The sequence below is a fragment of the Bubalus bubalis genome, chromosome 21, assembly GCF_019923935.1.
Source record: "Bubalus bubalis isolate 160015118507 breed Murrah chromosome 21, NDDB_SH_1, whole genome shotgun sequence".
Taxonomy (NCBI): domain Eukaryota; kingdom Metazoa; phylum Chordata; class Mammalia; order Artiodactyla; family Bovidae; genus Bubalus; species Bubalus bubalis.
The window spans coordinates 37471334-37484444 of record NC_059177.1 but is presented as its reverse complement, the minus strand read 5'-3'; the positions used below and the strand labels follow the sequence as shown (position 1 = coordinate 37484444).

At 41.7% G+C, this 13111-nt stretch overlaps 1 protein-coding gene across 21 annotated transcripts in view; it reads left to right on the top strand.

Moving 5' to 3' along the window:
• ATXN7 (ataxin 7) overlaps positions 1 to 13111 on the top strand; it is a 159490-nt gene that overhangs the window by 88578 nt on the left and 57801 nt on the right. The window contains exon 1 of one of the 21 annotated variants that reach the window (XM_044934016.2): positions 3353 to 11836. The exons of the other annotated variants lie outside the window; for them this stretch is intronic. Within the exon in view, the coding sequence (XP_044789951.1) occupies positions 11770 to 11836 (67 nt within the window). The 5' untranslated portion in view covers positions 3353 to 11769. Of the gene's footprint in view, positions 1 to 3352; positions 11837 to 13111 lie in introns of those variants that run through there. 21 annotated transcript variants of the gene reach the window in all.

The following is a 13111-nucleotide window of genomic DNA, read 5'->3' as shown; positions in this document are numbered from 1 at the left end:
TAGCCTTTCCCTTCTCCAGGGGATCTTCCCAACCCAGGGATCAAACCCAGGTTTCCTGCATTGCAGGCAGATTCTTCACCAGCTGAGCTATGAGGGAAGCTCTTTAGAAACAGTTTTATTTTTTTTAACTAAAGTATTCCTGTTATTCCCTGGTAACTCAGCTGGTAAAGAATCTGTCTGCAATGCAGGAAACTTGGGTTCAATCCCTGGGTTGGGAAAATCCCCTGAAGAAGGAAATGGCAACCCACTCCAGTTCTTTTAAGTCATAATGCTTTTGACTTAATAAGCTACAGTATGACACAAACATAACTTTAAGTATTGGGAAACCAAAGGATTTGTGTGACTTGCTCTACTAAGTGTTCACTATATTGCACTGGTCTGGAGCCACACCCGCAATGTTGTGTCTGTACTTTTTTGCTAGCCGAGCTGCCATTCACCAGGATTTCTACTGGGTCTGTGATGGTGAGTGACTGTAGTGTCATTCTGGCATTTCCATTTTGCAGTCTGATCACTCTTGTCGTATAGATGACTCTCTTGGAAACTGTATAGTAATACCATGCTTTCTAGTTGTTGTTTTAATGTTTTGAAATAGTCCCAGCTGCCTCGTACTTCTCTTTAGTTCTTCAGTATTTTTAGGAGTGAGATGTGTCTTACTGCTAATTTCAGATTTTCAACATACAGTTGAATCAGTGGATCCAAAACCTCTTGGGCTTCCAGATCAAAGGGGAGCTGCCTAAGTGGCCCCTTCCTCCTACCCACTGCAGACTGGCGGTCTGGGAGGAGCCAGAGAGAGGACCTAGGGGTCTGCATTCCACACGGCTCCCTCGGCTGATTGTGACCCAAGGGCTGGCCAGGATGCGTTGTATTCACAGCCAATCCCTTCCCTCCATGGGGCTGCTTTGTATTCCCGTGCTTGGCATAGGACTGACGCAGATCGGCGCTCAGAGATTTGTTGAGTCTAGCAAGGATGGCATGAGAGGAGGCCCCTGCTTTTTTTAAACTGATTTTTAACTTTTTGTATCATGTCCTGGAAATCTTGCAGTAATTGCCTCTGAAACCTTAAGTATGAAAGAGGACTAAGATGATGACATTCCCTGTGGCCAGAAACACCTTTCTTTGGGGATCTGAGTAGATACTTTTGTTCACAGCAAGTGTGTTGGCCCTAAATTGGCTCCTGAATAGCATAAACTGTGTATCCCCATTTATATACATTTACTATGGATCTGAACAGGTAGGGTCAGCTGATGACTTGCAGGGGGCCTCTGGGGTTCTGTGCTGAAGGAGCTTTGTAGGTGATTCTGAGAGGCTGTGTGCTGCACTGCTTTGCACCCTGCTGCTTCTATTTGAATTTGCTTGTGAAAAATACCATAACTTCTGTCAACCTGTCTTAGGCAGACATGGGCTGATCCTACCTAGGTGAAATACATGAGTGATGTTAATTCAGCTTGGACAGGTCGTCTGTTTAGCATCTCTATAATTAATGGAAGCCCTGCTCGAATGTCAGCTGCCGAAGTATTTTGCCTCATATGAGTTAGGCTGACCCACTTTTTCACCTTGTGGCTCGGCCCCGAGTCCGAGCACATGTACTGTGGCCACCTTTTCCCCAGTTGTTCCCTCTTTATGATTTATTTTCTTCCATTTAATTTTTTTCTTAAAATCAAACCACTTCTATTTAAATCTTTCACAAAGAAAACCTCACTAGAGTCATCAGTGGGAAAACTGATGTCCTTTGCCATAGGTGCTAAGTGTGAAAAGATTCAGTTCTTTGTTGCTACTCTTGCCAGGACCAGCACTGAGCCCCGAGGCCTACTGCCTTAGTTAGAGGGAGACTACCACGTTTTAGGCAAGTGTCATCCACAGAGTGGCGTGATGTTATCACAAAAAGTAAAGGAGATTTAGGAAGGGAGTAAGTTTTCACTTGAGATTTAATGTTGTTAATGTTGGAGAGCAATACCTACTCCATGTTTGGGGAAACATCAGTTGAAGCTGTGGTATTTGGTTTCCTCTGCTATTCAGGGAGCTGTCTCCCGAGGCCAGTCCTAGTCTAGGAAATGCCTTACCTAGGGAGCAGAATTCTCAGATCTGATGTTGATCTGCATAAGGATCCCAGATAAGTATGCTTTGCCATTTATCCATTGACATTATGTGTCGTGTGTCTCCCCATTGCTGTAAGTGACATGCAAGTCTGGGCTTGGGGTAGAACATGTGCCCCTCAGACTCTCTTCACAGATGGGGATGTCATAAATCTGGCTTTTTCATGAAAGTATCTTTCGCCGACACTCCTCTGCAATCTTAGAGCTTTCCCCACTTGTAGATATTATAAACCCTATAATGTTAACAGCCACATGCATAGTTGGGACTTAATGCACTAAGGTGGTGGATTTTTTTAGGTGCTAGCATAAATTATATTTTTCTGAAAAATCATTTTCATCAGAAGATGAATAAATAGGAATTACTCAGTTTTTTGAGCTAATTAATTGGATTCAAAGAACATGACTGTGTGAGTAAAACAAATATTACTGTATGACATCTCATGTGCTGTCTCTGGCAAAAATGCCAATCCCATTGTTGACAATAATTTAACATAGTTGTGACCAGTGATTGCTATTGTGTAATTAAGTGGCTCTGCTTCACAGAGCAAAGGTTTTGCTGTTCAATAAACACTTTCTCCCTCTTGTCATCTGATGGAGTTAGGTGTAGAAAGTAACGGATTCAGGAATTTTGAATGAGTTGTTTCATTTGGCTATTAAGTAACTTTGTTTTTGGATAAAGAAAAAAATGTTTCTTTTTTCTCTTCAGTTGTTTGGGTCTTATTCTACTCTGAAACTTTCAGTGATAATTTAATCTTTTTAGGATTGATAGTAATTTAAAAGTACACAGAGTCATGATAATTTGTAGTAGGACTTGATTATTCACAAAGTGTTTTTGTATTATCTTATTTCCTCTTCTTAGTGACCCACTGAATCGATGTTTTTATTCCCAGTTTACAGATCAAACTCCTAAATTCAGTGTCATTCACACAGATAAAATGTTTCAGGCTTTATTTTCTGTCTACTTAACATCTGTTTCTATAAAGAAAGTTGAGTGTCGAAGAATCGATACTTTTGAACTGTGGTGTTGGAGAAGACTCTTGAGAGTCCCTTGGACTGCAAGGAGATCCAGCCAGTCCGTCCTAAAGGAAATCAGTCCTAAATATTTATTGGAAGGACTGATGTTGAAGCTGAAACTCCAATACTTTGTCCACCTGATGCGAAGAGCTGACTCATTTGAAAAGACTGTGATGCTGGGAAGGATTGAAGGCAAGAGGAGAAGGGGACGACAGAGGATGAGATGGTTGGATGGCATCACCGACTCAGTGGACATGGGTTTAGGTAGACTCTGGGAGTTGGTGATGGACAGGGAGGCCTGATGTGCTGCATCCATGGCGTCGCAAAGAGTCAGACACGACTGAGTAACTGAACTGAACTGACCATCTGTTTCTTTTGCATATAATAAGGATGTAGAGAGTTAAAGGAAAATCTAGAGAAGATGTAATGAATTCCACATGTCACAAAACTGTCATTAATGACAGATGTTGTAGCTCAGGTGGAATTGAAAGTTTGCCTAGAGTGACTGGGTCAGCAGTGTAAACCTGTTACCTCAGAGAGAACATTGACTAATTTGAAGACGTAATGGTCATAGGTAGATACTTGATTTAGCATAGTCATTGGATTTCTCTTCGGCCTGTTCCACTTTATTTAACCCTAAATCATAGTAAATATCCAAAGCGAAGCTCCTTCCCTTTGTGTTCCAGCCTTATGACATTTTGTAGCTTCTCTGGCGAATTGGTTGGCATATTTTTGCAGTCAGTATAAAGACTGAAATTTGTTGCAGAGCCAAAAATACTTCACTCTTTTGCTTCAAAGATGTATGCTGGGCGTTTCTCCAGCAGCCAAGGGCTGAACCAGGGAAGGGAGCAAACCAGAGCAGGCACATCAAAACATGAGCAATGTCAGGGTAGATGTTACTTTAATTCTCGAAGGAAATTCCAAGTTGACTGTTTGATCTAAGCTTCTTGTCACTGAAGAGCATGATGTAAAATTAATGCAGTGAATTCAGTTTTTCTCTACCACCAGCCAAACAGTGCAAGTTAAAATTTTCAAGTAACTTCAGTAGCATCAGATAAAGGATCACTTTGTCCCTAACTAATATAAGTTTATCTTTTTTTTTCTTGGTTATATAATCAGCATGTATATTTTAAATGGTATTGTTTATGCCATTTGTAGGAGCTACATTTTAACTTCTAGTTATAAAATACATTGATTTTTCTTTATACTGAAATATTTGCCTTTATTAATATCTGTGCCTTTGGGACTTTTTAAAAAAACCATAAATTGGCAAGGATACTGTTCACTCATTAAGCAAATATTTATTGAGTACGTCCTGTCTAGGCATTTCTCTCCAGTGAACTAGGAAAGCAGTGTCTTTGATTTCATGCAGCTTATATTCTGTTTAAGGAGGATGGAGTGAATAGAATGAAATCAAGTAAAATAAGATGATTTCAGATAGTGATAAAGGCTTGGGTTAATGTCAGGGAAAAAATGGGGCAAGACACTTTAGGTAAGGCTTAGTCAAAGAAAGCCATTCGGAGGAGTTGATGTGGAAGGTGTGTGATGAAAAAGAGCCAGCCGTGTGAAGATCTGGAGGAGCGGTGTTCCAAACAGAGAAACTGGCAGGTGCAGAGATCCTGCAGGAAGGCCAGAGAGGAGGCAGAAAAGTAATGCGCGGGGAGGAGAGGGGGCCAGGTTAAAGTTGGAGAAGGGGGTGCTGGGGCCAAATGAAAGGAATCTGGATTGGCCAGTGCAGACTGTACAAAGTCACTGGAGGTTCTTGAGTCAGAAAGGGTCTTGACCTGATTTGTGGTTGCTCTGTGAAACAGAGGACAAGAGCAGAAGCAGGGGGAGGGTTAGTGGGCTCCACTGCAGTAGACTAGGTGAGGGCGGGATCTGGAGAGAATGCTTGGGCTAACAGGGCGGTAGCAGCAGCAGAGGCTGAAAGGTGCGGCTGGAATAGGAATCAGCACAGAAGTAGGAGGCCAGCAGGGCCAGCTGATGAACTGGAAAAGAAGGGACAGAGAATGGCTCACAAGCAGCTGGATGGGTTTACTTAGCTTGTGGATCATGGGGTTGTTATTTCAATTTGTATATGGGCTTTTTTTTGTTTTTTGTTTTTTTTTCAATGAAGTATGATGACCTGAACAAAAAGTCATGATGTATTATATGCATTAAATCTTTAGACATTTTCTAAAGATTGTAGAGATAGAAAATAGTTATTGCAATGATGCAAAACTTTGGAGTCATTTATTCTTTTTGGGTTTTTGTTGCCTTTTTAAAGTGGAACAGTAATTTAGTCATGTAAACCTGGAAACAAAAGGATCCTCTCATTTGGGTAGTAGAAACTTTCTAATTAAAAAGGAAAAACACATGTATTTGAGGGTTTTTTTTTTTTTTCATTATTAACATGGTAATGCACATCATATAAGAAAAACATGAACCAACAACAGAGGACACATATGCAGCCAGAATAAGTAAATAAATCTCTTCCATCTTACTTTCCAGGGGCGCAGGTTGACATAAACACTTGGAATGTGTCTAGACCCTGGACAAAGCAATATTTGGCTGTATGTTTCTTGTTCCCTCACACCCATGAAAAATTAGATTTATTACAAGTTCACTTTTTTAAACTTAGTGATCTAGCTTATTTTTCCATGTTAGTGCACATTACTTCCTTTTTTTTTTAAAAAGATTGCCTATTATTTCACTTCCTTAATGTATTTAACTTAACCTGTCCCCTACTGGTAGACATTCAGATTGTTAGTGCTACATTATCACATGCATTCTTCTTTGAGAATGTCTGTCAGTGTCTCAGTGGATTGATTTTCCACCTGGAGGCTGATCAGAGCTGCCCTCCAGGTTAGTGCTACTCTGATTTAACGAACAACGTCAACAGTTCTGATTTGTGTCACCAGAATGAGACAATGAAAATGTGAGTGTCCAGCAGCATAAATCAATCAATAAATTATTACTATTCAGCAGTGCCACTCTTGACTTGTCTGCTGCATCTAGAAATCATTAGGATGGCTGTGCTTCAGATTTTGAAGAGGACATTTCAGGATATAAATCCATATTTTAGTTCTATTTGCTAAAAGATATTTCTCCTGACAGTCATTGTTTCACAAGGCCATTTTGTGACTAGTGTTGACTAGTTGAGATATGCACACACCTGCTGTGTTGGCCCTGTTTAGCTGTGGTCTTACGTCTGACCAGAAGAGGGAGTTTTTTTTTTTAATCTCTTCTGAATGCAGTAGCGCCTACTACCTGACTGGGGTAATGCCTCCCATGCAGTGTTCAGGCCTCTACAACTGGTTTGGGACAGTGGGCAAAGGTTGAATTCACCTGTTGCCTTCCTCATTGCTTATTGTGTGTATAGAAATTCCAGTATTTAGCTTTACTTCTGTGTTTTGCCTTTAAGTCAACAGTTCTCAAATTGAACTTCAAAGAAATTGTATAGCTTTTCCTCTTGTGTGTTCGAAAGTTAATGAAAAGAGATCAAGGAAGGTAACTATCTCAATTTAAAATAAGCAGTCAGCCCCTTATCACACATGATGTAGTTCTTGATTTGTACTCTCCTAGGGTAAAAAATAAACTCCAGTATGAACTTTATTTCATTACTTCTTAGGCTTGATAGTTTTAAAAGATTGTTAAAACTCCTGCTGTAGAAGATTTGTAGTGAGCTTTAGAAAATCAAGGTGTTGTTTCACAAGAGTGGCTAATAGGCATTTTCTCCAGGTGATGTTAGTGGTAATGAATCTGCCTGACAGTGCAGGAGACATAAGAGATGAGAGTTCGATCACTGGGTCGGGAAGATCCCCTGGAGAAGGGCACAGCAACCCACTCCAGTATTCTTGCCTGGAAAATCCCATGCACAGAGGAGCCTGGCAGGCTACAGTCCATGGGTTCGCAAAGAGTTGGACGTGACTAAAGTGGCTTATTGTGCACACACTGTGTGATTCTTACTGTGCTTTGTCATGTTACTGGAATGACTGTCTGCATAGCCAAACAAATGAAACGGGCACCATAGTCAGGATAGTCCTTTGATTTAATACCAGAGTTTCATGCTGTTTAAAATTTTCTTCTGCTTTCTTCACAGTGCATTTTTTCTAACAAAAACTTGAGTCAGTTTCTTTATGGATTTTTTGATTGACACCTGAATATATGAGGTGCATTCATCTGTCATGTATATTTACGTAGATTCCCAAGTGTAATAATCTCAAACATACTGTTTTCAGTTCAGCCTACTGCCTTCTTATCTCATTGGCTCTTTCTGCTTCCCTGCCTTCTCCAATTGTACTGGTCCTCTCCACTCTGTAATCCATCTATGTAACTTGGTACATTCTTCATGTGTAACTTAGTATACATCCTTCTATATTTTTATCATGCTCATAACTCTTTACAGGCGCATATAATCCCATGTTTCATTAGCAGGGGCTGCAGGTCATAGTTTTTACCAAAAGAGGGATCCTGTTAATAAGCACACTTCTGCTGCTCCTCTATTCAGCAAAACCACAAAGAAATCCATCCAGATCCCAGGATAACACAAATCCCCTTTTTTAATGGTTGCCTAAGGTTTTAAGGTGCGGCTGTGCCGTAACCTGTCCTCAGCCAGGCCCTCTGTCTGTGGGCATTCACTTTGTTTCTTGCCTTTTACCTCCAGGAAGAAAGCAGCAGGAGCCAACCTGCTAAAGGCTACATGCATTCATTTTGTTTCTGTGGGATAAAAGTCTCAGGAATGGATTCTGGATCAAAAAAGATACTTTTTTTGCCTTGTTTATAGCTGTTACTAGATTGTTTTCCCAGAAGTCTGTTAATACTTTGTATCTCTACTAGCCACATAGGCCAGTACTGCCACCAGGAGTAAGTATTTTATTTATTTTTGTAAGCTTCCAGTTTTTTTCTAAAGCCTCTTAGGGTGTTTTACACATTTATTCACAAATGTGATTAACTGTAATTTGACTTTGAAGTCCCATTTCTCAAACAAGGGCAAACTTTTTTTACTACCAGCGTAGCATGTATCTTCACTGTGTGATATGAGGCAAAACGTTTTTCAAAAGGAGTGATGATTTTTCAAGTGTTCATTTAAACAACTACAGACAGTTTTCCTGGCATTTATGGGAAATTTCTCTTCACTCTGATTGGAATTTATCTTAGGGCAGAAATCTAGTTCTGAGATTCCTCTTTGCAAAATGTGTAGACTTGTAGAAGACAACAATTTCTGTTGAGATCATTTGTGGGGCCAGTGAAAACTATTGTCAGTTTTACTTCTGATCTCATTATCCTCCTTGAATTTGGTGTGATTGGTCACCTTTTAACAGTGTTCACTTTGTGTCTCAAATAATGACTGGGCTGAGGTCAGACTGTGGTTCACACAAAGCCTATGTAAATCAGGCCATGAGGTTATACTTTATTTGGCTGCCTTTGAACAATCTGAACAGCTGAAAAGGGACACACACATCCCAAGGGTGGCTAAGCCCTGAAGGCGCATCCACCAAACAGAGCTGACGATGCCAACCAGAGGAAGGCTGTGTGCCATGAGCCCCCAAGGTGAATGATCCCATTTAAGCTCTCATCTCCCACCTCTCCTAATCCTGCCGGAGCACCTAATGAGCGCGGGATAATAACACAGCAGCAGTTTCTTGGTGAAGCTAATCTGATTCTGGACAGCAGGCGTCCCGGCCCACAGCTGAATGAATTGCTTGGTATTTCCAAGTTTGAAAATACTTTCTCCCCCTTTCAAGTGCTCCTTGGCAGCAGGTAAGGAATGTTAAAGCTCCTGTAAGTGCCAATTAAGGCCAATTATAACTCGCCCGGCCTGCTGAGACACTGAAGTGGAGTGAGTGGAGGCTTGTTGTGCTCCTGTAAACTGGAGAACTGGCTGCCGCCGGTGACAGGAACACAGGATTTCCAAACTGCCGACAGCTCGTTTGTTGCCCTGCAGAACACCAAATGACACTGCCGCTGGCTTCTCGGGGTTGGACTTAGGAAATCCCAAGATTTGTCGGGGACCTCACTAATTTTCATCACAGAAACCGCTGTCATTATCTCAGTCTTTATTTCAAGTGACGTCCACCATCCAATTTCTCCTTCCTGATCATAATAGCCAACATTTATCGAGCATTTCAGAGGTGCTAGATACCCAGCACATGTGTCACCTTCTTTACTCCTCATCAAGGCCCCAATAGTGCTCCTCAGGGGAGGACACAGACCCCCCAGGGCAGAGGTCCCTCGCCCAAGACTACACAACGAAAAGTGCTGAGGCCGCGGCGGGCCAAACCCAAGCCCTCGTGGCCCCTCCCAGCTGCTGCTGGTTTGCCTGTTTGCTGCGAGCAGGCTAATTCACAGAAGAATTTGTGTCAGTTCAGGACTCCCTTTGTGCAACTAGAGTAAAGCTGATGGTGCACACCATCCACACCACAGCCAGTACCTGTAATTTTTGGTCTGTACGGCATGGATGTTATTCTATTAAAACAGTATTTTAGTCTGTAGTCTTTTTTTTAGTCTGTAGTCTGTTTATTTTATTTTATTTTTTTTTCACAAGAAAGAAGAAATGTGACCATGTCCCCTGAATGAGCCATCATAAGGAAATGTAATATCAATATAAACTTTATTTGGTTAGGGTTTGAAGAAGAGTAGTAATGCTTTCCAAGCAGAACAGGGTGGCATTAGGCTAAACATTTTCAATTAGGGCATTAAGAGAGGTGTGTGTTTAAAAGTTCAGTCTGAGCTGTAGATGCTCAGTTTTTGTGTATATTCTTATTGTGTCGATTTTTATTTTTCTAGCTTGCACTATCATTCATCTCCTTTTTGATGTAGGTCTTCAGAACAAATTTGGATAGTTTCTTCTTGTTTATATATGAAAATGTAGGTATATTTAAGAATACTTTGTAGTTCTTAAGAACATTTGTAGTGTGTAGTATTTAAGAACGTTTGCTGAAGTACACCCTGAAATTTTTCAGGGTTACAGAAAGTCTTTGTTCCCCAAATTGTCTTACTTTGGTTGGTTCTCATAAGAATTGTTTTCCCCACTAGCACCAGCACCATCTACAAAAGGGAACTTTAGAAATGCGAGCATTTGTGCTGGGAGACCGGCAAGGAGTCTGGTGTCCAGGCTTCGGAGTGCAGTGCTGTGGAGTTGAGACTTAGTTTGCGTAGGTCCCCTTCCCTCAGTCAGTTCTGCCATTGGCAACATCAGGGAGCCTCTTCAGCTCCCCTTGGCAGGGGTTAGGGGGGCAGTGGGTGCAGTGAGTGATGCGTTGCAGTCAGGTCGTTCAGCAGTAGGATGTTTCTGTTTTGTTTTTCTGCTAGCTTAACAAACCCTTCAGTGCATTAACCTAATTGTCTTATTTTTGCGTATTAACTTTGGAAGGATTTGCTCATTCTGTGCTTCTACTTCTTGCTGATGGCTCTTTCCTAGTGTCCTTCTGATCTCTTAATTTTAAGAACCCCCATAGTTTTGCATTGTTAGAATCAGAAATCTAGGGAGGATGGGGAACAGTTTCAGAAGCCCTCTAGATCCTAATATTGCTGCCATGGTTTGGATACGAGTGCTTGCTGTAAAAACAAAGCAATGTGGCTACTACTCTTTTGTTTTACAGTAAATTTAGAATTCGTGTCTGTTCTAACAGAAGCCATTTCCTATGCCTCACAACTCTTTCCCACCCCTTCCAGGCCAAATCTTTTCCACACATGTAATTCATGACTTTTTGCCAAATAGTCTGTGTTGGGTGATGGTATTTTGTAGAGGAATTTCCCCCCTCCTTTTGACATTTAAAAGTGTTCATTCTGAACTATCAGGCATCTGAGTCTGTTTATGTGTGCAGCCTTTATTATCATAAAACTCATATCAGTTGGCTGCTTTTTTCCATGTCTGTTTGATCGTAAGATTTGGCGATTAACAGGACGAGGAGTAGTGATGCGGTAAGTGTAATACAGCGGAGACAGGCAACCCGTTTAACCAGGAAGACATGGTTTTCAAGGATCCACTTAGAGAAGTTTTTGGATTAAAAGCCTAAAAGGTCCCCAGCTTTCATCAGTTATCCAGCTATTCAACTATGGACAATACCGTGTATATTTTTCTGAAATTAGATGTATTTTACAAATAGGCACAGAAAATGGGTGAAGATTTTTCTTACTAGATTTAAGGAAAGCTATTCTTAGATATAATAAACTTTTGTTTGTTTAAAGTATAGATACTGGAGAAATAGAATGTGGAAAAAGACTGCTGATATTTGTAACAATGTATAATATTAAAAACTTGTAGGTCTGTCTAGCCTTAAAGTATAGATATATAATGAATCATTTAAATTTCCTAATTTACCTGATAGTAGTTGTCAGTTTAAAGTTATGCAGGAAAATCAGGTGTGAGTAATTCACATTCTAGACGGTTAAATTCATAAATTCCATCTTCCTCCAGTTTTGGCCAGCAGCCTTTCCAAGAGAAGGATTAATTTACACCAGCCAGGACGCCTTCTATGACCATATTAGATGAAATTAGACTCCACCCCTTGTTTTCTGTTGATCTGCCAGGACCTTTGTAATTCAAGTGCTTTTTACAGTAGTAGCAAATGTTACATAAGACCAAACATGGAGCATATTTGGAGTTGGTGGGCAGACCCAAATCATGATGCAAGCCTGCAGTAGCAAGTGTGCAATGAAGCACAACCAAATTATGTGAATGGAAGGTGACAAGAAGCCTCCTCAGAGCAGCCCTTCCTCCGCACGGGGGCTGAAAGCTCTACCCGGTAAGTTTTCCGAGGCAGTTCTCAGAGGCTGGGCTTGGCAGGGGGCCCGGTCCTGGATGAGCATGCGGAAGGTGGGCTAGGTCTTTGGGAGCAGAACGGAGCCCCACGCAAAGCAGAGTGGGGCGAGCTGGCACAGGCCCCCGTCCTCTGGCGGCTGTCCCGCCCCGCCAGCAGGCCCGGAGCTCTTTGGGCTGAGCGGTGGTGAGTGCGGTGGTGAGTGCGCCTTGCAGTCCCGCTGAGCAGGGGGGTGATCGCAACAGGAGGGATTAGCTGCCGCCCCGCCGGCCGGCCAGCCACAGGAGCCATGCTGAAATGTCATTCGAGTGATCTGGCCAAAGGTCAGGCACAGGCTGGAGTTGAGTTTGCTATTAACTCCCACAAAATGCTGAGGTTTGCACCCAACGGTTCCCATATCTCCAAACAGGGAGAGCAGTGGTTACGTCGCTCTCTAAAAATGGAGGAACGTTGTAACACGCTTTGACTGTTTGTTTTTTATCTCACTTGCGGTGAGTGAGGTTTCATGACAGGCAGTTCACAGTGTTTCCTGTAGAATGTGTTTGAAAGCCGTTTTGTCGGATTCTTCAATTCCACAGCAAAGTTGCAAGCAGAACATTGTGTCAAGAGGAAGAACAACTTCAAAATACAAACAGTAACCCTGGGAAGTCATTCAGTAACTTAAATTGAGTGTATAAAAATTTAATTACCGACTGCCTGCCAGAAAAGACTATTTTTTTTTTTTTTCCTTCAGTTGTGTTATTAAGGTAGCCAGTACAGCCAAGCTGATTCTGCTCGGGTGGGTTGGGCGGCTGTTCTGAAAGTTACCTTAACTCTCTTATGCCTCCTCTGCAAGCAGGAAGCGAGGTGACAGTTGAGATCTTTAGTTTTCACTGGATTCACATTTCATGCCTCCTGCAATAATGTGCTTCACCGGATGGTTTTAATTGAGGATGAACTTTAGCTGCCAGTTTTCGGGACTTGAAATACAAACAGGATTGTAAACCTTTATTCAAACTGCTGTTCATTAAAAGAAAACAAAACACAAAACTTTTACTTCTCATCAGGCAGTTTTACAGTTGCTGTTTTCTGGTTTCGTTTTTGAATTTCGCTTTGGTGTTGATTAGTGGACAGCCCTGGCCTGTAGGTGGGGCAGATGCTGTTTTCTGTCTTCGGGGGGGGGGGGGGGGGGGGGGGGGGACACGTGCTGCAAACTCATCAAAACATTGGCATTGTTCAGTCGTGAATCACCCATTCCTTATTAACAGAGCACATTTAATG